This window comes from Bolinopsis microptera, chromosome 1 (assembly GCF_026151205.1).
Source record: "Bolinopsis microptera isolate Bmic1 chromosome 1, MBARI_Bmic_1.0, whole genome shotgun sequence".
Lineage (NCBI taxonomy): Eukaryota > Metazoa > Ctenophora > Tentaculata > Lobata > Bolinopsidae > Bolinopsis > Bolinopsis microptera.
This window is the reverse complement of record NC_087072.1, coordinates 11613010-11639617: the sequence shown is the minus strand read 5'-3', so window position 1 is coordinate 11639617 and position 26608 is coordinate 11613010. Positions and strand designations below refer to the sequence as shown.

Below are 26608 nucleotides of genomic sequence, written 5' to 3'. Positions count from 1 at the left end.
TTCAGACAATTGTCTCGCCCATCGCCTGACATTTTTGGGTTTTTAACCCCTATCACCCATGAACCGGGTGCTTCCAGATTTATACCGAAACCCATATTGGAAGAAAACACCCGATCTACAACATCAAAGCACATTTTAATAACTTGAGCACAAAACTGGTCAAAAAAAGACCAAAGTTGTTGCCCAATTTGGTGTTTTTCCTCACGCGTGTAGCCAAAATGACCGATTTTTGTCAATATCTTAACAAATAAGCATTAAAGGGCTTATATTGCTTTATAAGTTGTATATAAATGTGATGTTTGCGCTCATTTTAAGCTAAAATTCAAGTCTCTACAATTTTCCTAGTTCAAGTTATCAGTATTCGGTCCCATTTTTGGTTCGCTGAGACAAAAAACAGTTTTTTGTCAATATCTATAAAACAAAGCACTGGAGACCTTATGTTGCTTCATAACTTGTATATAAATATGGCCATTGCGGTAGTTTTAAGCTAAAATTGAAGTCTCTATGACCTTCAGGGGCTGAAATACAAAAATCCCATATACGCGACTGAGGGTAATTTAGAAAATTTGCCCTGTAGGGTTATGTCTAGCGACACAAATTGCGTACCTAAACGATTTTGGTTAAGAATGATCTAACAAACAACCCTGTGTTGTCAGAAATCGTATACATCGAAGTGCACACTCAACTATTCCCTGCTACTAGAGTAAGTGCAGTGTAAAGAAATATATGGTCAACTGATGGTTGACATGACCTACTTCTTATAAACACACCCTCACATGTATTTCACAATCTCCAGCCAAGCTACCTCCCTCTCTTACCACAGTACATTCAGCTACCTCCCTCTCTTACCACAGTACATTCAGCTACCTCCCTCTCTTACCACAGTACATTCAGCTACCTCCCTCTCTTACCACAGTACATTCAGCTACATCCCTCTCTTACCACAGTACATTCAGCTACCTCCCTCTCTAACCTCACTATATTCAGCTTCCTCCCTCTCTAGTCTCTAACCACAGTACATTCAGCTACCTCCCTCTCTAACCTCGCTAGATTCAGCTACCTCCCTCTCTAACCTCACTACATTCAGCTACCTCCCTCTCTAACCTCACTACATTCAGCTCCCTCCCTCTCTAACCTCACTACATTCAGTTACCTCCCTCTCTAACCTCACTACATTCAGCTACCTCCCTCTCTAACCTCGCTACATTCAGCTACCTCCCTCTCTTACCACAGTACATTCAGCTACCTCCCTCTCTAACCTCACTACATTCAGCTACCTCCCTCTCTAACCTCACTACATTCAGCTCCCTCCCTCTCTAACCTCACTACATTCAGCTACCTCCCTCTCTAACCTCGCTACATTCAGCTACCTCCCTCTCTAACCTCACTACATTCAGCTACCTCCCTCTCTAACCTCACTACATTCAGCTCCCTCCCTCTCTAACCTCACTACATTCAGCTACCTCCCTCTCTAACCTCGCTACATTCAGCTCCCTCCCTCTCTAACCTCACTACATTCAGCTACCTCCCTCTCTAACCTCACTACATTCAGCTCCCTCCCTCTCTAACCTCACTACATTCAGCTACCTCCCTCTCTAACCTCACTACATTCAGCTACCTCCCTCTCTAACCTCACTACATTCAGCTACCTCCCTCTCTAACCTCACTACATTCAGCTACCTCCCTCTCTAACCTCACTACATTCAGCTACCTCCCTCTCTAACCTCACTAAATTCAGCTACCTCCCTCTCTAACCTCACTACATTCAGCTCCCTCCCTCTCTAACCTCACTACATTCAGCTCCCTCCCTCTCTAACCTCACTATATTCAGCTCCCTCCCTCTCTAACCTCACTACATTCAGCTACCTCCCTCTCTAACCTCACCACATTCAGCTACCTCCCTCTCTAACCATACAGTCATTAGCTTGGTCCAGTCAGAGCCACAACAGTATGTGTCTTTGTATATTCCAGGCTCTATTATGGCTCTATTTTACAGCAGTGTATCATCTGCCCATGTATTACAATATAGCCCGCTTATAATCACCAGAACTCAGGAGCCACTGTTTTGGTGGTGGCTCTTGAGTCGAGCAGTTAATTTAAATCGTAATATATTCTCTTCTGGGGAAGATTTCAAAGAACCCTGGTATAGTAACAATAACTTGGGCTATTCTTTGTGTTTAAGTGGTATCTAACACATATTGTATTAAAATAATTCTTTGGGACAACTATACCGTTGATCAGAGTCACATCTGATGACTTCAGTGAAAGCCTGAAAGGGCTAATGACTTCAGTGAAAGAGCTGGTGACCTAAGGTTATATCCAAAGTTTGTTCGCCAATGGGGTGTGTCTGGGTGTCAAAGATCTTCAAGGTGGGTGCTACTTGTGATGAACTCTAGAAGGATTTTTTTGACTGGTATGGGTAAAATGCTTTATTACTTTTCAAATCAGCGTGAAAAAATAAAAATTGGCCATGGAATAAGAATTTTAGTGCCCAAAATTTGGACCCCCAAGTGGTGTCAAAAACGCGAATTAAATAGGTAATAATTATTTTACTTTTAGTCTTGACACCACTTTAGGGTTAGACGGGTTCATGCTAGTATTTTTAACTCTTAGAAGACCTGATGTTCAAAAGTGTAGCTAACCAAGAGGCCCCCCTGCTTACACCCTTGTCAAGAGGAGTAGTTACTAAATACTAACTACTAGTTAGGGCATTATGAGGCACTTCCACACTACACGTTACACGGAAATATTTAGTGTGCAGAATAATTGGAATGTTTAATATACGTTATAATATACACGGAGAACGTAATTCAATATAGTTCAATGTTTTAAGACGAATGCCAGGAGAATTCCTGACTTTTTATGAATCTATGAAGAAAATGTTTCAGTTACACGTACCAGAGCATTGTTACACAGTTCCGCTTTAACATAACAGCTTAATACGATTAACAGATCGGATGTAGGCCTTAAACGCTGGTACATTGATTCTCACACTAATACTCGCTTAAAAGTCTGAGAAAAACTCACTAAATCACACTTGAGCTGTGATAAGACGAGCAGTTGAATATATTCCTACTCAACTGACTTTACTCTTTGTCAGTAAATAATAAATATACCCATTAAACCGATTACATCCTAGGAATATACAACAAGATACAAGATACGACGAGGAATATAACTTCTCCGAATTGTGACAAATTAAATAAGCATGTCTTTAAAGCAGTCTTAAACATATCCACTGTAATCTGTATAACACATTTTAACTGATGGTGGTAGATTGTTGTAAATTTTAGGTCCAATAACACTGAAAGATCTTTGCCCAGCATGAGATTCTGCATGAGAAACAATCAGTTCAGGTTGGACACTTTATCTTTGTTTTTAAGATCAAATCTGTATTTAAACTATTTCGGGTTTGTAAATCGGGGAGACCGATGAGAGCTAGAGGGGGGGGGGGGGCCGGGGGATGGGATTGGATAAATTTGTTTATCAAAATTTAATTTAATTGTATCAAACAAATTAAACAAATTAAACAAATTAAACAAATTAAACAAATTAAACAAATTAAACAAATTAAACAAATTAAACAAATTAAACAAATTAAACAAATTAAACAAATTAAACAAATTGCATTGAAATGGGCAGTAGACCCACCATTTAGTACCATGTATTAGCTTTCTTTTGGGAGAAAAATGACCAACCACCAACGAAATGTCCAACACTTGGAACCCTCCCCCCCCCCCCCCCCCCCCCCACGGAAACAGTTTAGTGTACCCCCCCCCACCAACGTGATGTCCAACACTTGGTACAGTGATCGACCGAGGCCTCGGCCTCAGCAAATATCCTGCTCTCGTTTCCGTGGGGGGGGGGGGGGGGGTTCGGGAAGTTTAGTGTACCCCCCCCCCCCCCCACCAACGTGATGTCCAACACTTGGTACAGTGATCGACCGAGGCCGAGGCCTCGGTCAAATTCAAAAATTCACCCCTCGGCCTCAGCCTCGGTTGGAAAAGCACTCCTCGGCCTCAGCAAATATCCTGCTCTCGGTCGATCACTGACTTGATACCCGAAACCCCCCCGGCGCCCCCCACCGGAAACAGTTTAGTGTACCCCACTTGGTACCCGAACCCCCCCCCCCCCCCCCCCCAGGAAACAGTTTAGAAGCCTACAAAGTATCCGTTAGAAGGCAGGGTTAAAACTTTGAATGATGTATACTCCAGTACTATAATAGTAGTAGTATAATAATTGTAATGACAGGTTGAAGCTATTTGTTAAACTTTCTGCATTCTGTTATTTTTAGTTACACTCTTACACTCTTAGTTCTTACTATTTTCCAGTGATCCTGTGATTTAACCAGTTGGATATTGCAACAATTAACGCCTTTGTGGTTAAGAGACTGGATTTGCACAGTGCAGGATAATGCCCCTGGATGAAAAGACAATAATACACAATATACACACAATAGCGAAGTACTGAGCGTCACTGTGTGTTCAACAGTGTACACTGAAATTCTTTCAGCAATTGTAAGATTTCCCAAAATGGTACTTCAGAGGTGTGTGTGTGTGTGTTTCTGGACGACACTAGTTACACACAGGAGTTACCTGGACGACACTAGTTACACACAGGAGTTACCTGGACGACACTAGTTACACACAGGAGTTACCTGGACGACACTAGTTACACAAAGGAGTTACCTGGACGACACTAGTTACACACAGGAGTTACCTGGACGACACTAGTTACACACAGGAGTTACCTGGACGACACTAGTTACACAAAGGAGTTACCTGGACGACACTAGTTACACACAGGAGTTACCTGGACGACACTAGTTACACAAAGGAGTTACCTGAACGACACAAGTTACACACAGGAGTTACCACTTACCTGGACGACACTAGTTACACAAAGGAGTTACCTGGACGACACAAGTTACACACAGGAGTTACCACTTACCTGGACGACACTAGTTACACACAGGAGTTACCTGGACGACACTAGTTACACAAAGGAGTTACCTGGACGACACTAGTTACACACAGGAGTTACCTGGACGACACTAGTTACACACAGGAGTTACCTGGACGACACTAGTTACACAAAGGAGTTACCTGGACGACACTAGTTACACACAGGAGTTACCTGGACGACACTAGTTACACACAGGAGTTACCTGGACGACACTAGTTACACACAGGAGTTACCTGGACGACACTAGTTACACAAAGGAGTTACCTGGACGTCACTAGTTCCAGTTTACACACAGTTTTGTCTACTATGCTACCACTGCACATTGTAATACAATGCTATATTCAAAAGCAAGCCTAGTATAAAATAGGAGACTTTTATAATATAATATGGATTACAAGTGTAGTGTATCCCCATTACATCACCTATCCAATGTTGTATAATTTACATAAATAAATGTATTTTAATTGTTCTTATAAACTTAAGGGAAAGGCGTAAATATGCATTAACTGTCAGAACTTAAGCTACTTGAAAATGTGTTTTGAAGTTTTGAAAAGTGTGTTTTGAAAATGTTGTTTTGAAAATTAAAATTTGAGAGAGTTCACGAACACACACAATACACGAACAGGAAAAGAAGTACTATTAGAATAAAGAAATATACTAATTATATTACGAACAGAGAACCAGGTGGTAAAACAAAAAGACACGTTATTTACTACAACTTACGTTATCAGAGGAGGATCTGCCGAATCTGAGTCGGGGCATGAGCAGGGTGAACGGAGCGATCATCAAAAATACAGCTCTGAAAAAGATGAAACTCAAACATGAACAGCAATTAGCCCTTAATCATTGAATCATTGATTGTGATCGTCGTCATCAAAATTTACCTCCAGCTCCCGTAAATCAAGTTTCCGGGAGTTAATTATTAATAAGTATCATCAGCTTACCCAGTCCTTATTAGCTTACCCTTTAAAAGCCTTTAGTTCCATGGGCAAATAATACAGTGAAAAATTTGCGCAAATTCTATTTGCGAAATAAAATTAAAAGGTTGACCTGTTCCATGGGCAAATTATTTGCACGCATAAATCGATACGCGTATTGGTGGTGTCTGGCAGGATCAGGAATGCAGCCACTCGAGTTTTAATTAGGATACACAAACACAAACAGACACTTGGGTGCGAGACAACAAAATGCAATTATAATATCGATTACGACCACAGCGACTATATTATTTGAGTGAGAAAATTGTACTATGTGAGCACGTTCACGAACTTTTTAAAGCTCAAATATGACAGTGAATCGAAAAGAGAGGGTCAAAACATCGTCCGACATATTTTACTTCAGTGAAATATTTGAATGAAAATTTGCCCATGGAACTGAAGGGTTACCCAATTATAAGTCCTTAATTATTAGCTTACCCAACTATGAGTCCTTGATGAACAACAGTAGCAAAGGTCTCTGTCATGATGTGTTTCTGGATGTTCCCATTATCATCGACGCCATATCCCATATCCCAGGCCATATAGAATAGAAGAGCAGAAAAGGCCCATGCTCCTACCACATAGAGTGGAAGCGTCACGATCGGGAAGTACTTAGCGAAAATAAACACTGTTTGAAAGTACAATTTCAACAGCATTATAACCCCTGAAAATAAACCAATGTTAGGAAATCGTTAATTGTGTACGATAAAAAATATATGTATATATAATTAATACAATTGAATTTTATTAAAACCTGTATCTATTTTAAATCGAAGCCATTTTTTGATAAACTGTTATCACCATTACAAGAAAATAAGTATGGGGTGGCCCCCTCTCCGACTACATTTCCATAAATAATTGAACAAATACTTGTGAATTGATTGAAACCTATTAATTACATTATTCTGTTTGCAGGAACACTTACCCAGAGCTATTAGGAGATATGTGAAACATGTTAACACTATCCCGGATACTTCGCTCTGCTTATCGGTTATCAAATCTTTAAACGTAGTGTTTAACTTGTTCAACACTTGAGGTTGAAAACTTGCCATAGCTGTTAAGTATTTAGAAATTACAAGAATTTTATCGTGGTCACGCCACGTATGGTCAATGTTTACTTACATAGCTTAGTACCAGTATCATTGGGCATTGGCAATTGACATTACCATTTAAGTCAATTATTTTAATGGTACAGACAGAGATACAAACAGTGCAGACCTTGCATTCGAGAGTAGAGAGTGGCACACGGGACCGTTACTAAGGATTTAATTTTAAGTGTGCAGCACTTAAACATGCAAATGCAAGGTAAGATACGTTTTCAATACTGAATTTTGCTTGTTGTTTAGAATTATAATTATAATTGAATTTACACAGCAATACAATAAGAATAAAAATAATTTAAAGAAGCTTCAGACATTCAAGTCAATCAAAAACTGTTAGAAGAATACCCTTCTTAGGACATAGCATCAAAACATATAATATAGTATGTAGTAAGTTTTAAGTTTTAAATGAATATGGTACAGTGAGATTTAACGTTAAACTGTGGGCAAGAAGGTAACCATTAAATGAGTACGAAAATTACCGGAGTGTAAAAATAGTCAAAGCTATATGTTAATTTCTTATTTTAATGTCGAAGCGTGTAATAAATGTTTGATTAAAATTTAACCTCCTTGAATCCTACATGATAAAATTCCGTTATGACACGTCGCACACTAAAACATGAGTTATTTTATTATATCGTCGAATATTGTAAAGGAGTCGTTTACTATCTTACTATATATAAAGCAAGACACTATATATCTGTTACCATTTTACTGACACCACGACTTTAACTTTAGCAAGACTTTCTGCGAAAACCGTGAGAGATATACTTTTTGGATGGGTCGAATGCTTTTATGGCCTTTTGTTCAGTATAAATAAATCAAAAATTGGCCAAGGAATAAATAAGGTGGTGTCAAAATCACAAATTAAATACATAAAATTGTCTAATGTCTCTTGACACCATTTTAGAGAAACACGGGTTTCTGCTAATAAACATAGTTGCAACAGTTGCAACCTCATATCATATTCAAACCTGAAAAGTTATATTAGGGAAAACATATTAGGGAAAACATTCAGGAAACATTTTATCATGTGTTACATTGAACCCTACCAACATGAACATCATGGATGTTTAGCCCACTTAAAGGATTAAAGAAACGCTCAATCGATAAAAATATGTTTTCAAATTAAGAATTTGACTTATTTACAGTCATTGTATATAATGCATATCATTAAAACAGTACATGTTATTCCAACCTAAATTAAAATCTCACAAGCAAATCGAAATAAGGTTTATTATATAAAGAACTATTAAGTCATTTTGATCTTTACGCCATAATAAAGTAATTCATTTTTGTTCTCCAAGTAGGACTCAGTCTTTTTTTTGTTCAAGATGAAATTGAAATCACCCCTCAAACAATCTTTCATGAAATTGCACACCTCTGTTTTATGTGACGAAATGTACAGAAAGTCATCGGTTGCTGATAGAAACAGTGAATCTGGACCTACAGAAACATTTTTGAAGATATGACAGAAATAGAAATCACAGAGGAGTTTTGAGATGCTAGCACCCTGTGGAATACCTCTCTTTCTTCGGTAGAATCTTCCGTCATGATAAATTATTGAATTAAGCAAAAAGAACTCTACATTTCTTTTTGCAAATTCTTTAGTGAAAACTTTGTATTTGATCAATGAGATGGTTGATGTTTTGAATGACTTCTCAAGAGCATCTATAATCTCTTTAAATGATAGTCTTCCATTCCGATTACTTGAGATTGCTATGGTTTTTGTATGTGTTCTATGGGTCACATGGCAGTATCTTTGTACCTTCACTATATGATAGAATGGGCTCCAATTTAACCAAGTTAGTACTTCTGTTTGCAACTCCTTCAATGGAATATTGTCATAACAACTTTCAGCATCGCATTTAAAGAAATACAGTTTAGGAAGTGTGCCATTACATCTACACCTGAGTCTCGATTTGAAATTTGCAATTTTTTTCTGCAAGTCCACCTTTCCTCTAATCGGATGAGGAGTTTCTAAATTAGAATCTTTCCAAAGACATTTTAAAATTGCTGCTATTGGTACTAATTTTGCATTGACTGGCAACTTAATTTTAAAGTTGCAAGAAGCAGTCTTATTAAGCAATGATATAAGTCGAAAGCCCCCACAATGAGGTTTTGGCTGTATTACTATAGCATAGATTCCAAAGAGTTGCCCGGATAATTGTAACCAGTCCACATATTCTCTCTCCAGCTCACAGAAATATGAAGAAAGCTGTTTAAAGCCATAACCCTGCAGCTTAATCCAGAGTGGTTTATAGTAAAACATAAGACTCTTATTCATTTTAGCTACATGAAATGTATCCTTCAGCAAAGGAAATAAGATATCAGTGACAAAAATGTACAGAACGTTGCAAATAACTTTGGGCCTATCAGAGAATGCCTGAAGATCAGAATTTACCAAATCAGCAAATGGTAATTTTGCTAGAAACCCTTTATCGAACATGCTACAATTTCTGATCAACTTGATCAGTTCACGAATAAAAATTCTTCTTAACTTGCAAGTTCCAAAAACAGATTTCAAGGGAATCAAAGTTATAACAAGAGTGGACAGAAATTTGCAGATGTCCTTGTTATCTGATGCAGATGCTTGGCCAACCATTTCAAAATCATCTATACTATAGCTCTTATTCATATCCCTAAAACACTGAATTGGAAGTAATGAAGAGGGTTTCACCTTTCTCAGATTTTTTGCAAGATCTTCCAAAACTTGAACCAATATCTTGGTTTCTTCTTCATTGTTTACAAATTCTCGGCTAAACAAAAGAAGTTTCAGTATGTATTCGTTTTGCTTCTCATCTTTCAATCGACCCAGCCTCTCTAAATTACTTCCTATCTTTATTCTGGTATGATTGCTCTGTTTGGAGAGAAGATGAAGACTTGTAATTTCCATCTCACACTTGACCACGTTCATCTTACATATGGTATTAGTCATATGTGACAATTCCACAAGTAAACAAGAAGGCGTTCTGAAGAAGATGTGGAAATCAGACATCAATTGATAAAAGATAACTGGCAATTCATGCAGTAAATTTTTGAAAAATTCTGTTTCTATGAATCCTTGCCAATGCACAGGAAAAAGACCATAAGGGCTTGGATCCCCAAATTGGCTATGGCTAGCTTCATTTTTTCTTTGTAAAAGGATATTTTCACACATTGGATCACTCATTATCCTGTGATTTCTGTGTCTGTAATCGACTAAGAACTCAAAAAGAGTTTGAAACTTTACTTGGTCCTCTATTTGAGACATGTAACCTTTTTCTGAGAGATTATAACATAATATTATTCTTCGAAAATACATTTTTAATAAAATCTCATTAGTAGTTTTATAAGCATTTAATATGTTGAACAAGCACTATAAATTTATTCTCTGAGATGCAATGATAAAAAATCAGACTTATTTTTTTAGTTAGTATATACATTCAAGATAAATGAGCGGGACAAGTCAGTTCAAAGAACTAAGTTAAACAAAAATTTCAATTTCATGCCATTTATTACAGAATAAACAAGTTTACAATAAATCAATTTGATATTTAACATAACATTACATTATAAATAATGCCTCTCTGGGCATCTCAACAAGACATTCACAGAAAATGAACAATTTACGTTTAAGACCATATAATTACAAACTAAAAAAAAACTACAAAATTTTGTTTTACTAAAACTAAATACCTTTGATATTAACCTTCTTCCTCTTAGCTATCATTGGATTCTCTTTCATTTAACTTATATAACTATTCCTATTAGACACAGGCTCATCTATCCTATCAAAGATGTCATATGACAGTTCCCAGTAGTTGCCACGCTTATTAGCCTGATATCCATCAAGCTGAAAGGCATCTAATCCACTTATTGAATCCAGTACCTGACTCACTAGCTTTCACGAGTGGTGGTACAGTGTACACTGTTCCAGTAGCGCATGACCCTTTGGGTAAAGAAGTCAGTCTCATTTGTGGTAAATCTGTGTGGCTTCGACCTAGCAGAGACAGTCCTACCAGCACGACCAAATAAATCAGACCCATAATCCACAAAGCTTTCCTGGATCTTGAACATCTCAATGAGATCCCCACGGACCCTACGTTCAAGCAAGGTCGTGAGCTTCAAGTTATCCAGTCTCTCTCTGTAGGTCATGAGGCCCAATCCATCGATCATACGGGTGAATGATCTTTGAACACCTTCCAATTCAAGGATCAGTGACCAGTTACCATGCCTTGCCATTGAAGCCCATGCCTGCCAACAATACTCTATATAATGAGGCTTTACCAGTGACTTATACAAGCCCAGCATAACGCTTGTTTCCCTCGATATAATATTTCTTGTAAGCCAGGCAATGGTTCCATTAGCTTTAGCAATGCACTTTCTCACGTGATCTCACGAAATTTAAAAGCACTGTTGATGACCACTCCAAGGTCTTTCTTGCTGTCAGCAGACCTCAAAGGCACACCACCGAACAAGTACTGATTCTTAGGATTACCAGAGCCAATTTGCTGGACCATACATTTATCTACGTTAAATTTTAACACCAATTGGATTCCCAAAGTTCTAAAAGTAGCAAATCAGCTGATAAATTTTAAATATTGTTAATTTAATGGAATCCTAATTCAATGTGTAGTATGGCTGTCACTCTTTGAATAGATTAGATATAGGTTGACAAGGCAAGGGAGTGTGCATGCTGTTCGCTATTGCTCACACCAAACGGCCACCTAGTAAAATTTTTGTATGGACACCGGTCTCCATCACAAACTGTTCATGTAAGTTAAATACCTTTTGACTTCTACTTTTTTTACAACAAGAATTAGAAAGAAAAAAGAAAAAAGTCTTTCAAACAATACATACGTACAAATAAATCAAGTGAACGGCTTAGTGGCTCAGTTAAGTTGGTTAATCTGCAAGATCGATTTGGAATGCTTCAGAGAGGGCATTTTTTGATGTAAGGGTATTCCATGCCCCAGCCCCCTTCAATGCAAGCAAATCAATCCCAGCAATGTACCAGTCCCATGAAAATGAGAAAAAACGGTGTTACAATGCAAGGGTCCTAGAAGTAGAGAAAGGAAGCTTTACGCCGTTAGTTTTCTCAACGTCTTGTGGAATGGGTGGTGAAGCTGAAAGACTAGTAAAGAAGCTGGCTAGTAAGATGGAATACCACACAGGGCAGAGGCATAGGTGCAGATTTCGTTTTGAGGTGAACTTTTAAGTTCCCGCGAAATTTTCTTAAGTTTGCTTTTTTTCCCTCCTCGGGCACATTCGTAACCTACGGGCCAGGTAAACCTAAACTACATATTAACCGTTATGTACGTCGGTATCTGTTGAGGAGCCAAATCATCTGAAAAGCCCTTAACCTATATTTTGCTCAGGCACTTAGCCAGGATTTTTCTTTGGGGGGGGCTGTCGGCGAGCGAAGCTGCAAGCTGTGGCAGGGGTCTGGGGGCGCGGCCCCCAGCGGGGTCCAGGTAAGAGGCGGACCACATTGGCGTGGTTAGGGGGGCACGGCCCCCCGGAAAAATTTTGTGAAATAGGGTGTTTTAGGCTAAATTGAAAGTTTAATGAATTTACAAAAATGTATGGTTTGGCATATAAATCATTGCCTACAATCCTGACCTGAGTAATTTACCCCTTTGAGACTTTATTTTGGGTTGAAAATTAAGTTTATCGAGAGGAAGTGAAAAATCTCTGGTTCAAATTTGGATTTGAAGCCATGTTTAATTTTTTCTGTTGAGGTCAATTTTTTGCGCAGAAAGCGTTCGATTTAAGGGGAAAAATGTATGTTTGCTTTTAATTTTTATGGTGCCGACGGCACCTGAAATCGACGAAATCTGCAGGGGTGGGCAGAGGTACTCAGATGCTGTGGGATACATTAGGAAGCGCCTTCATTTCGAAATCTTAAGAACGACGGTAATTTCTCTCCAGGGAGACAGAGGGGCGAGAAAGAACTTAGTCAATATAGACAGTTTAGATTTGAACTTGGAGCCGCAAGGCCAAGGGTGATTTTCAAAATATTGAGTTTTTGAAGGGTTATTTTTATATAGGGTCATTGCGACATTATGTGTATACTGTTTGAAACATTTTACCTTGCAAAAAAATCTGCCTGGGATTGCTTGAGGTACCAGGTTTGATTCCCGACTCTGTCACTAGCCGTGGGGTGAGCGTCATCGACGCTCAACTAAGCATCCTGAGTGATCTATGCAGCCCACCGGTCCACTCAGCCAAATACTCGAGAAATCGGGTGTGAGGGTTAAATGAGGAGCCGCAAAGTCTCGGGCGAAGAAAGTATGGTACACACTACCTAACCGTCACTGGCCTGATATATAATTGAATCCCTCCGCTTCCTGTAATTGGCTGGTTACACACTTGTGTAACAATGTGACTGTTGGAATGTCCGAAGTAAAATCAAAAATAAGTGTTGAGATTGATATGCAATTGGCAGAGCACAACCAATTCAAGTGTTGCAATTAGCAAAGCACAACACACAGTATTAGAAATGATCCATTGCTAACAATTAAACAATAAAATATAATATACACACAAATTTTCAAAACATAACATCTACTCCATCATCGGGCAGAAGTAACTACATACACGCAACCCTATTATAAATCACGTAATTCGAATCAGAATTGCTCAACAATTTTAGAGATTATAGATATGGCTGGAACTTAGATTTCCTGAAAGTTTCATAAAATTTCATTGATTGGCACTCCACTACCTTTTTTTCACTATAGTTGCCATAAAGACCACTTTGACCACTAGGAACTCCAAAGTTTATAGAATTAGAAACATTTGGTTTGATAAATGAAAATTTCGATCTTTCGATTTAATTTGATTGTTCAAAACTAATTAGAATAAGAATTTAAATCAAATTAACTAAGACGATACGAGTTATGACCGTTTTTAGATATTGCGGATACTTGATTGAAGCACTTAATCCTAGTTCAAGATTCAGGCAAGACTGTGAGTTAGGCTTATTGCACAAAATTTTCAAATAAAAATAGAAAAAAAGAAGAAAATAAATAAAATAAGAAAACAGAAAAATGTGATTTAAAAGTTTTGAGGGACACAAAATTCAGAACCTGCGAATATGTGTATTTTATTATTTATGTGTATTTTATCCCGTATTTATCACCCCGGCGAATGCCGCGGGCTTCGTACGTCACTCAAAACGCGTAAATTTTATTTTTAGAATTTCCCTAAAACTCATGTTTAGTCAAATTGCGAATGTTTAAGTTTAAAATTATTTTGTTTTGAAGAAAATTGTTTCATTTATCAAATACCGCAGAGTTTAATTCGATTCAACGTAAGTTGTTCAAGTTATGAGCGATTATGAACAAAAAATTGATAATTTACACGCAAAATTTGTTTCAAAATTTTGCTTTAAAATTAACCATAACTTTGGCTATGATTTGAATTTTGGAAATCTACAACCAATGTGCCGCGCATAAGAATGTTTTGATTTGCGCAAAACTGAAGATATAGCAGAGAACCCTATTTCGCGTTGGATAATAGAACTCTGTTGCTATGGATCCAAATTCAGAGCTCATATTTTTGCTTCTGCAGTCATTGTGGTGTGTGCTTGACTGCGCGTCATTGTTCATTCATTGTAATTGCGCATTGGTATACGCTATATTTGCAATCTAATTTACTCTCGGCCGATCTTTCGTTTACCTTGGCAATTGATGGTTGCAGGAGGTGACCGGGATTGGCAATTTTGAGCTAACCCGGTCCTGGTCCCGGTCCCGGTCAAATGCTGATTTATGATCCCGGTCCCGGTCCCGGTTAATTCTGGATTCTTGGTCCCGGTCCCAGTCCCGGTCAATCACTCAAATTTGCCGGGATTCTGACCGGGATCTTTTACATAATTTCATTCACTGTGATTTTAAGTTTTTCCTTTCATTCATTGTGAATTTCATCTTTAAATATCCTCTGAGCCAAATAAAACAATGTTTAAAATTGCTAAACAAGTTTGAGTAATAAATTATGATCATGAATTAACCAGCAATCGACCAGAATTCCCGGTACCGGGAATCCCGGTACCGGGATTGGCAATTTTGAGCCATCCCGGTCCCAGTCCCGGTCCCGGTCAAGTCACATTTTTCATCCCGGTCCCAGTCCCGGTCCCGGTCAAATGCTGATTTACCCTGATTTATGATCCCGGTCCCGGTCAAGTCACATTTTGTATCCCGGTCCCGGTCCCGGTCCCGGTCAGGCCTGAAAACATGTCCCGGTCACCTCCTGGATGGTTGCTGCTTACAGCAACTATACTGTGTATATATCGATATGATTGGAGATAATGCACCATGAAATTGTTTGATATTTAACCATTTATATCTTAAATTAGCTCAAATATGAGATCACAGCCGATATAATAACGATCGTCAGCCCGTCCGATATTGGAGACTTTGAACGATGGTATGCACTTTATTTTGAAAAGCATGCTTTGATTAGATATCCCCATAGTATACAAATAAAAATACCGTACATTCAGTACAAGTTATTATTATTATTATCATTAAATCTAAAATAGTTTAATAATTTAATTAATTATCAACAGGCCCCTTAACGTGGGCAATAACATGACATACGCTTTGAATTATATAAACAAATTTTAGTCTATTTTTCCGAGTTTGCTAATTGTCTCTTTAGATCTGTTTTGGTCTTTTGTGGGAGTTCCCACATCTGCTGGTTGAGAATGCCCATCCTAACATACATGATGCTTGACTGCTTTATTGACCCGGGCAGGCACCGGGTGCGTTGGGACATAGGGTTGGTCTGTTTCAGGATGTGTTAGATCCCAGAGAAGCCGCCATCCCCTCTACTGCTTTAGCTCAGCGGCAGCATGAGCCCTGGTTTCCTGCCACATTGGTACCTCTGAAAGTACAGAAAGGTGGTGGATTTTGGGGTCCAGGATCCTCCCTCTTTATTCTTTAAGGTGTTATTATTTCTTTGAGATGTTTGTAGAGTCTTTGTTTTCTAGTCTTTCTAGTTGGCTAAGTCCTGGAGAGATTCATTCTGTCCCCAAAGAAATGCGACATATTATTTTAGGACTATTTCACACTTTCGTACGAAAGAGCTTTGAGAAAATTTTATGTGAGTTTAACAACGAATTCTTCAGGTTGAATAGATAAAAACCGACGAAAACAGCAGCTTTGGAACATTTGAAGCACTACCGTTCCCCTGATCAAGTAGGTCTGAAATTAGCATCGGAAAACACGTATGCCGGTCACGTGATAAGAACTGATATCATCCAGATAGGGTACAACTAAACATGTCTGTAGAGTGTAGAGTAAACAAAATTAGAGGTGACAATTAAGCCAAATTAAGGAAAAAAGAATTTTGTCAGAATTGTGTCCGATTTGGAAACATGCCTTTGTAGCCGCAATTATGCCTGGACTGACTTGAAAACGATCTGGTATGGTAGAGGGACATGTGTACTAACATTTCTTAAATGAAAATCTTACTATATTTTCTTGAGTCTTGACACCACTTTAGGGTTAGATTAGACAGGTTCCTGCTAGTCACTATAATGTGTACACGCTGTCAAATGTGATTAGCTGTACAGTGTACAGTGAACACTGTACATTGTACATTGTACACTATACACTGTACACTTTAATACGAATTTCTCTGATTGCTTGAAAAGTAACAATGTAACAGTAAGAGAAAACAGCTAAAATTACAATAGGTAATAGATAATCGCATATGAAAGGAGTTGGCAAGATGCTGCAGAATTATTTGGTATCAATACCAACCGATACCAATCGGTTTCAGCTCATTTTAGGCAATTCTAGGATAATGTTCATTTTTTGTTCATTTTGTTCATTCTATGAATCATAGAAATATTTCACAGGAAGCTTAAAATGTTAGTACTCAAGTTACTGTATCATACCAGTGTAAATCCAACTCTGTTTACGGACATACGGCCAAAAACATGTTTCCAAATCGGACACAAATGTTTCAACGAACTCGGATTTATCTTCTGAGTTGAGGGTTAGATTAGACGGGTTCCTGCTAGTCACTATAATGTGTACACGCTGTCAAATGTGATTAGCTGTACAGTGTACAGTGATCACTGTACATTATACATTGTACACTGTACAATATACACTGTACACTTTAATACGAATTTCTCTGATTGCTTGAAAAGTAACAATGTAAAAGTGAGAGACAACAGCTAAAATTACTGTAGGTAATAGATAATCGCATATGAAAGGAGTTGGCAAGATGCTGCAGAATTATTTGGTATCAATACCAACCGATACCAATCGGTTTCAGCTCATTTTAGGCAATTCTAGGATAATGTTCATTTTTTGTTCATTTTGTTCATTCTATGAATCATAGAAATATTTCACAGGAAGCTTAAAATGTTAGTACTCAAGTTACTGTATCATACCAGTGTAAATCCGACTCTGTTTACGGACATACGGCCAAAAACATGTTTCCAAATCGGACACAAATGTTTCAACGAACTCGGATTTATCTTCTGAGTTGAGGGTTAGATTAGACGGGTTCCTGCTAGTCACTATAATGTGTACACGCTGTCAAATGTGATTAGCTGTACAGTGTACAGTGAACACTGTACATTATACATTATACATTGTACATTGTACACTATACACTGTACACTTTAATACGAATTTCTCTGATTGCTTGAAAAGTAACAATGTAAAAGTGAGAGACAACAGCTAAAATTACTGTAGGTAATAGATAATCGCATATGAAAGGAGTTGGCAAGATGCTGCAGAATTATTTGGTATCAATACTAACCGATACCAATCGGTTTCAGCTCATTTTAGGCAATTCTAGGATAATGTTCATTTTTTGTTCATTTTGTTCATTCTATGAATCATAGAAATATTTCACAGGAAGCTTAAAATGTTAGTACTCAAGTTACTGTATCATACCAGTGTAAATTCAACTCTGTTTGCGGACATATACAGCCAAAAACATGTTTCCAAATCGGACACAAATGTTTCCACGAAGTCGGATTCATCTTCTGAGTTCATGAATCCGAGATTTTGGAAACATTTTGGAAACAGTTTGGAAACATGAGACAGAATTGAGACAAAAGTGTGTAGTAGCAGCTGTTTTAGTTCCACATAAAGGGAAGTACTATAATTGGAAAGTTATATATAAAGAGGACTTCCAGATAAGGATTACTTTCAGGTAAATAAGCTGTTAGTGTTACACACTAGGGATGAATACAGCAGTTCCAGGACAAGGATGGCAATAATTTGTCCACGTATTAAGGGTGACAATAAGTTGTCCAGGCGATTATCTTAAAATTTATTCCGCTTTTAGTTTTATTCCCACTCTCGATTCCTTGCTAGCAGTCCGGTTAATTTAGTACCTTTAGTGGGTCTCATTTAATCATTAGCTCTAATTAAAGAACCTCTCACCCTCTCAGAAAACTCCGTTGTTTGGAGATATTCCTTATTACGCTCTAAGTTATTAATTTTCCTTGTGTTTGAATCCTTTCACTTTTTAACTGTTTTTAGTCTTTGTTATTTTCGGCCGATTTCTGCACTTTTACACTGGGTCATCATTCATAATTTCTGGGATTGAGACGACTTATATGAGCATTTAAGGAAGAGTTTGCTTGTCTGACTTACTTCATTAGACACTTCTGGTCAAGAACTGAACAAGAACCACATTCGAAGACTGGAACATCTGAATGACTCTGCAACCCAGGAATCAACTACTCAGTTATTATCGCTCAATAATCGGTTTGGTATCGACGTTACATACTTTATTATTATTATTTTTTTTAAAGCTGATTTTAAAAACCAGGGAATTAAAGTTACTGTCCCAAGGCTAACATTAAATCGCTGATTTTATTTATATATATCACTTTTTTTGTTCTTTCTTTTCCTTCAAAACATTCCAGTACATTGTGCAGAAAATTGGAGATGAAGCCGTAGTACGTACATGTAGCATTGCACTGGATTGAACTTGCAGAGTGCGGTTTTTTCCAGTCTGCGCCGTGTGCTTATACAAATATACGCGGCGCAGATAGACTGGAGGAGATTGCACTTTGTAGGCTCTGGTGTAATGTGATATGTATGTACTACGGCTTTACAAATTTTGGAAGCATGTAGGGATATATTTCTGATACCAATCGTATATACTAAAAATACTCTAGCACAATTGTAACTGCAGTTTTACAGAACTCTAAATGCTTAATGAACACTCTTGCAGGTACCACCCGTATTCACACTCAGACCTAAGTTTAGTCATTTTCCAATACGAGATTGGGGACGGGTTCTATAAACAAACAAACAAACAAACAAGTTGTCCAGGCAAGGATTAGGTTCGTGATAATAATAGGTCCAGGTAATGGTAGTTTAGTGTTAGGATATAGCTGCAGGGGAAGGTAAGGAATGAAGGTACAATTAGGATTGTCGGATTTCTTCTGTGCCACTCCTGGTATCAATACCGATCGATTCTAATCGGTTTTAGCCCAATTCAGGGGATTCTAGGAGAATGTTCATTTTGTGTTCATTTCGTTCATTCCATGAACCAGGGGAATACTTTGCACTTCTAAGTGGCTGGAAATGTTAGTACAGGTGTCCCTCTACCATACCAGATAGATTCCAAGTCAGTACAAGCATAAATACGGCTGCAAAAGCATGTTTCCAAATTTGTCTCAAATGTTTCCACCATCTCAACTACTCTGAAATCAACATGGAAACATTGCCCCAGAGCCCTTTCTGAACATGCTAGGCACACCAAACTTCTCAGGGACACTCCTGGTATCAATAGAGATCGATTCCAATCGGTTTTAGTTTAATTCAGGCGAGTGAAAAGAAAATGTTCATTTTATGTTCATTTGATTCATTCCATGAATCAGGGAATATTTCCCAGGAGGCTGAAAATGTTAGTACACATGCTCCTCTATCATACCAGGGCAAATCCCACTTAGTTCACGGACATATACAGCCGAAAAACATGTATCAGAAGTTGTCTCAAATGTTTCCAAAATCCCGGATTCATCTTCTGCTTCTGGATTCTTCGAGAATTTGATATTATTACAAACAAACCAAATAGAGTTTTAGCGCTAATTTTGAGCCGCGCCGCGCCGTTTTTGGTGGTAACACGGCGTCTGCAGTCTGTCCGACATTAATATTTTCTTGTGTTTGAAGTGATATCTCTAGTTTGGCAAATAGAAATTCACCCAAACTTACACAGATTATCCGTCCTATAACCACCTTACTTTATGGAAAGTTTCAAGAAAATCGTACGTTAAATCACTGACTATTATAGGAGTATTGTATTGTATCAGATTCCATCTATGGTCTCTGATTGATAATGAATGACTAAGAGTTTTAGAGGGGCTTTTTAATAATTACTCTTTCATTATTTTAACACAATAGCTACATAATTGTGATCTAAAATTAACTGAGATGGATACTTGTACTTATTGATTCGTTGATATTTCAGGAGCTATTAAAATCGAAGAGTTAGAATTAATTGGGACACAGAACAACTATACTCTTCGAAGCCTGGAAAATACGATAGATCTTGTTGAGACTCAACAGTCAATATATGTTATGTGGGGAGAAAACGAGCTACCGGACCATCTTTTTCAAAAAAATTTCATCGGACACTAGCCGGCATTGAACCAGCAACCTCTCAGTTAAGGCCCGACAGATTAGACGTTCACGCTAGTCAGGTTATAGATCACTATGATCTTGTGTGGTATTTATATAGTCATAATATGTAATGACTAATAGTGTGAGATCTCTTTTAAAGATTCCAATTACTGTCTGATGTATATAACTGTTCAATGTTTTTGTTGCAAAAGAAGCTGCGGATTAGTTTCAAGATCCGCCAGTTTTAAATTTGCTAAGCTAGTCTTTATATTAACTGTGAGTAATAGTTAAATTTTGATATTATACTTATATTTATTATTGTAAAGCTGTAATATTATGCTATCATAATGTTTTCTCCTAATTGTAGCTTGCATACAACATTATATACTTTGCTGTGATCAGGAATCACAATTGACAATACTTCTTTAGTGTTAATGATTGTACGCGATTTGAAGTCTTGATTTGATTTCATTAGGACCTCCACTAATGTTCGGTTGACAGAATTTGATGTTTTATTTTTCCTTGCCACTATTGCAAATCATTTAAGGAAAGGAACTGTAGTTCTCTTATATCCCCAAAAGGTTCGTAGCTGAAATGACAACCAATCTTCTGACGAATTTCTGTCCAAAAATTTCTGCGACTCACGTAGCAACAAGAAGCCCGCGGCATTCGCCGGGGTGTTTATATTGTAAAAACTTCGCCGCGCGAAGCAATTTGTAGGTTTACAACCTACCAGGACGCGCGCCGAGTTGGTGGTGACTTGGGGTCCATAAATATAACAATACAAGCTGATAAACCAAAAAGAACAACTGAGGTAGGTAGGTAGCCCTGGTGGGTGCGTAAACTTTACGGTCTGCTCTCTCCAAGATCAGCCTGCTTCTCCATTTTACCGTGAAGCCTAATTTCTAGTTTTTATAAAATATACAATGCAAGTGCAGGTTTACTAATCTTAATCTACTTAACAACTCAATAGCCCAAGTCACCATACCCGTAGTATATTCTATGGTAATAGAAGAGCTTTAAAGTTTTTCAAATTGTTGCTATAATTGATTTAAATAAAAATTTGTTGTTTTCTTGAAAAAAATTGTTGTTTTCTTGACTCGTCGACGGTCCAATATATGGAACAGATATTTTACAAGTATCACCCGTTAAGAAGCAATATACATTTTGTGCAACATTTTTGAAGATTTGTTTAATCTTATTCGCAGGCTCGTGACCAGGTGATACTGACCGTGAGCCTAAGCGGCTTTTAAGTGTATTTATATATCACTCGCTTGTGTGAGACCTAATTCCTGCGTGACATTTAATTTCTTTGTTTGACATAGTAACATTTTGGTGACAGTAAGTTGTGCTTTTTCAGCATCATTAATTTTAAACAATTAAAGTTAATGGGTCGTTCACAGTTCACATGTTACGTAATCAATATTTAAGCAATTTTTATCCCTCCCCTCAGCTCCATAATCAACCGTACGCGTAATCATTGACATCCGTTGCATGCCACTTTTCGCGCGCCGCCAAAGGCTGATGCTGAAACATGTATTAACGTAATCAAAACCAAACCCCCCCTCTTGACAGCAATATTACGTAATCATGGCCTGACGGCCCCCCTGGCGGTTTTCTCTAGAAAACACTTTTCTCTACGTTCGCGTTTCATGCTACCCTAATCATGCTATCATGATGAGCCAAAATCATTGTTATAACATCCGACCAAGTAGCACTTTTTAATTGACGATGTCAATTTTTCGCAGCTCGGTGAGTTAATTGACGATGTCAATTCATGGCAGCTCGGCGCGGCACAGTAGCGCATCTCGACGATCTAGCCAGGGCCGGCATAATTGAGTGCGCGGCGCGGCCCAATGACGCATCGCGCTACAATAGCACCTTATAAAATTATTATTATTATAAAACAGGATCTTACCGACAAAAATGATTCTTAAAAATACCTTAATGCGGTAAACTGTACCCTTGAAAAAGATTTTCCCAACATCTGTTGCATGCAGCTATATCTCTAATTTCGTTCAATTCATGCAAGTTGTCCATTTGCAAATTTCTACTACTTAAATCACTTCTTAAAACCGATAACAAGTTCATTCTAGGTCTCCCCAATCTACCAATGAATAAATTATCTGATTCAATAGCAAAAGAGAGAGCCGTTTGGGCTGGGGTGTTCTCCATACTCCTGAGAATGTGTCCAAACATCTTCCACCGCTGGTGTTCAATACGCTTGGATAACTTTTCAACTTTGCACCTTTCATACAATGCTTTGTTGCTTATCATACCTTTAGGCCATTTGATGTTTAAAATGGACCTGAGGTGTCTACGATGGAGTGTGTCCATTTTCTCCATGGTTGCTTTCTTAGGACTCCAACTATTTGAGTTGTAAATCAATACAGATACAACTTGAGCATCATATAACCTCAGCTTTCTTTCAAGGGAAATTTTCTTACCGGACAACCATACTTTTCCAAAGTTCTTAAAAGCAATCTCAGCTAGGATAAAATACTTATTATAAAGCTTATAAAATACTTATTATTATAGTCGGATATTCGATCAATTTCTAAATTTTATCCCCGATCCCAATCAGAGTGAAATTAAGTGGAATTTAAATTAGACTATTGTCAAATTGTTATTATTCTAGAGGGTAAAAAGAAAATGTTGATAACGCAATCGACGACCAAACCCCCCGCCCCCGCAATCAACCGTAAGCATTTGGAAACCCCCTCTCCCTTGGCTGATTGCGTAATGTGTTAACGACCCCTAACCTTACCTTTTACGTAGGATATTTATTTAATATTACCTTGTATCTTACAAAAATGACAAAAAAATTTTAAAGGCCTATCTCAAAATTCGGCTAACAGGGGAGTCAGTATCTATTGAATGGTAAAATTGTTAATTGACGATGTCAATTCATGGCAGCTCGGCGCGGCACAGTAGCGCATCTCGCCGATCTAGCCAGGAATTGAGGAATTCCAGCAAGATACGCGCCAAAAGACGCGCAGTTGCGGAGTGATGGCAACGATTACTTTACACACTGATATCATTATAATTTGGCGTGACACACGTGTAATAGTAGAAATTACTAAGCAAGAAGTATACTTTTACAAGATTGACTTCGTGCAGTGATGTCAATGATTTCTTTGAGCACACCGATGTCATTATAATTTGGCGTAACCTGTGAAATATATTGTATATATAATAGTCTGAAAAGGAAAAACACATGGAGATTGTAGAAATTACTTAATTACTAGACAATGAGTATACATTTACAGGATTGACTTCGTGCAAACTTTCAAGACGGTAATCACATTCAACCGAAAGAACGCGAAATAGATTTGTTCTGACCCATGATATACTTTTTCCTCATCAAGGGTGTACACACGAGACAGCGGGACCATTATTAACCCTATTAACGGGACCATTATTAACCTTGCGCAAGTTTGTACAATACCTTATAAATATAATAATAACAAATAATTATATTCTCATCTCGGTAACTTTTTAAACGTTCATGAAGGCAGTTTTCGACAGAGTGGCAACTTGTAATCAGTGTTCATTGTCATGTTAAAGGTTTCCTTTATACAAGTGGTAGCTTAGACCAACTTAATTATACTGTGTCATAACAGAGTATTTAATATTATTTTGCGGCAAGTATCAGTATTCATGCGGCAATCAAAGGAATAAAAGCAAAAGAATCACAATTTTAATCGTTCACTCTCCGATCTACCGCACCCTGACAGAACAGATTGTCCTTGTATGGTTTTACCATTACAACATGCAGATGAATTAGATAAAACTATAGCCGAGCACTCCCCAGCAAAAACGTGACCGATGCAATTCAATGTAATTCCACCATATCTATCAATCGTGTTAATGAACACAAAAGCCGGAGGTCCACCGGTAAATATAATCAAGCGGAAAAAGGTGGTAGACATATCACAAAATCTTTGTTAACTTTCATATTCTAATAATTGGGAATAATTTGATTACATACTTTAAAGAGAACAGTACATGATCAATGATGGAGACATTCGTAAACTATTGACAAATAGATTTACGAGAGTGCTATGGCCAGTACCAAATACACAAATCACTAATCATGATTCCTAGCTTTGAATTTACCCGGGAACCCCGGGCTTTGTGTTCTCAAACAGTCATTATATTAATATGAGACTTAAGTTAATTTTAATAATATTCAATTGATACGTGTATGAAAACCTAAAACGGGGTCCCCAGGTAATAAGACTCAATCGATTAGATATTTCAACGATTTCGATAAGAGAGTTATTTATTATACCTCATGCTACTGCTAGCTATGCATTTTCGTATAATACAGCTCAGAATGACATTAACTGCGGAGCACCGTACTAAGTTTCTACAACAAGGTCTATACTAAACATGCGAAGATTATTAATCACTCAGCACTCAACACATAACATACTTAAACACGTACTTCAAGTAGTCCTTAGTGACTATTTAGAATCCAAACCCAAACTAGAGTGTAGAGCGTATGTTTAAAACCCTAATCCGTACGAGAAATAAGACCAACATCCTTATTTGGTCATACCACCTGGTCATTATAAAGAGGTTCATAAAACCAAAACATATCCAAATAATTTTTGATCAATTAGGCTTAATTGACGTTCATAAGGCTCAATAACAACCAAACAATTTTTCAAGTCTCAAGAAGAGCCATCTTCATAATGTAGATGGCATGGTGGACGGTGGTCAGCTCCAGGTCTTTGTATCTGGAAGACGTATCCTTTCTTCATCTCTATGCTTTCTCCATGTATTAGTTAAGCAAGCTCTAGGAATTCCTTGTAATCTCCTGGGCTGGTTGTTGAGTTGGTGGATGTGATTAATTAAGGATAGAAGGTCTCCTATTATATATACACGTCGTTCCTGTAGCAAATAGGGATATCGGGAAAGACGATGTTCTGCAGATTGAGATCTTCCCAGGAGGTCTTCGTGATCTTGAAAAGGGTTATTTCGAGTGATGTTGTGTCACCGAACAGTTGCTTGGAGATAGATCCTCTGACAAGCTCCGCCTCCAGGACGTGATGTCTGCAGGCCATCCAGAGAATCTGTTGATTGAGGAGCTGCTGAAGAATAGTACCTGCTTTTTTGTGAACTCCAGTATTGAATGTCTTATCAAATCCAACGGCTATTATTTTATCTGCTAGGCTACGGTCGTCGAGCATCTTCTTCACTTTATCTGCTTCGTCCTTGTCCCTGTAGAGTCACTCGTCTTACAGATTGCGAGTATCTTGTTCTCCTCATCTTGTTCTAGGACCACAGCCAGTCTGTTTACTTTGCTAAATCCTCCGAGGTCTGCTAGGAGTTTTCCGTCGAAATTTATCTGTCTGACATTGGACGTAAAGTCTCTTTTGATCTTTGCTGCTTGCTTTGATCGGACTGAGGCTCTGTGACGACGTGCAGTGGACTCTGAGAGAGATAACAGCTTCATATCCCCGTGTATTCACCGAGCAGTAAGATGCAGTGTCTCCTCGAACCGTCACTGAGGGAAAGAAAATAAGATACTACGTGTGAAAATGAGAGAAAATGTTCAATTTCTATCATGAAATTACCAAGGAGATGACAGTAAATTATTCACAAATCTGATTTATTTTTAACTAACGATGAACATGCAAGAAGGCTTTTAGTTTTAATAACCAGGGTTTAAGCCAGGCAGGATAGTTAAATAGTATATACCTGATTTTGAGAGAAACAACCAGACTGCAGCCAAGACTGATAGCAAGACGAATGAACTCCGCAAATTTCTGGCCAAAAATAGACCGTCTTAGTTTATTGTAGATCCCCTGCTGAGAAATAAGTGTGCGTTCAGAATCTATATAAAACCCATTTATTACGGCTTCTAGCATAGCCGTTCTGTTTAGCGTAAAAACGATTGGGATTTTAATACAATTGTAATAGCTAAGTCTAATAATATCCCAGTTAAGTTGGATGAGTTGCATGTATA

The 26608-nt window shown here is 37.9% G+C and overlaps 1 protein-coding gene across 4 annotated transcripts in view; it reads right to left on the bottom strand.

Moving 5' to 3' along the window:
• Positions 1–26608, bottom strand: part of LOC134813106 (uncharacterized) — a 121540-nt gene that overhangs the window by 42192 nt on the left and 52740 nt on the right. For all 4 annotated transcript variants that reach the window (XM_063822648.1, XM_063823448.1, XM_063821137.1 and 1 more), the window contains exons 2-4: positions 6868–6998; positions 6381–6606; positions 5689–5764 (exon numbers count right to left, since the gene is read on the bottom strand). In XM_063822648.1, the coding sequence (XP_063678718.1) occupies positions 5689–5764; positions 6381–6606; positions 6868–6994 (429 nt within the window). In that variant the 5' untranslated portion in view covers positions 6995–6998. The remainder of the gene's footprint in view (positions 1–5688; positions 5765–6380; positions 6607–6867; positions 6999–26608) is intronic.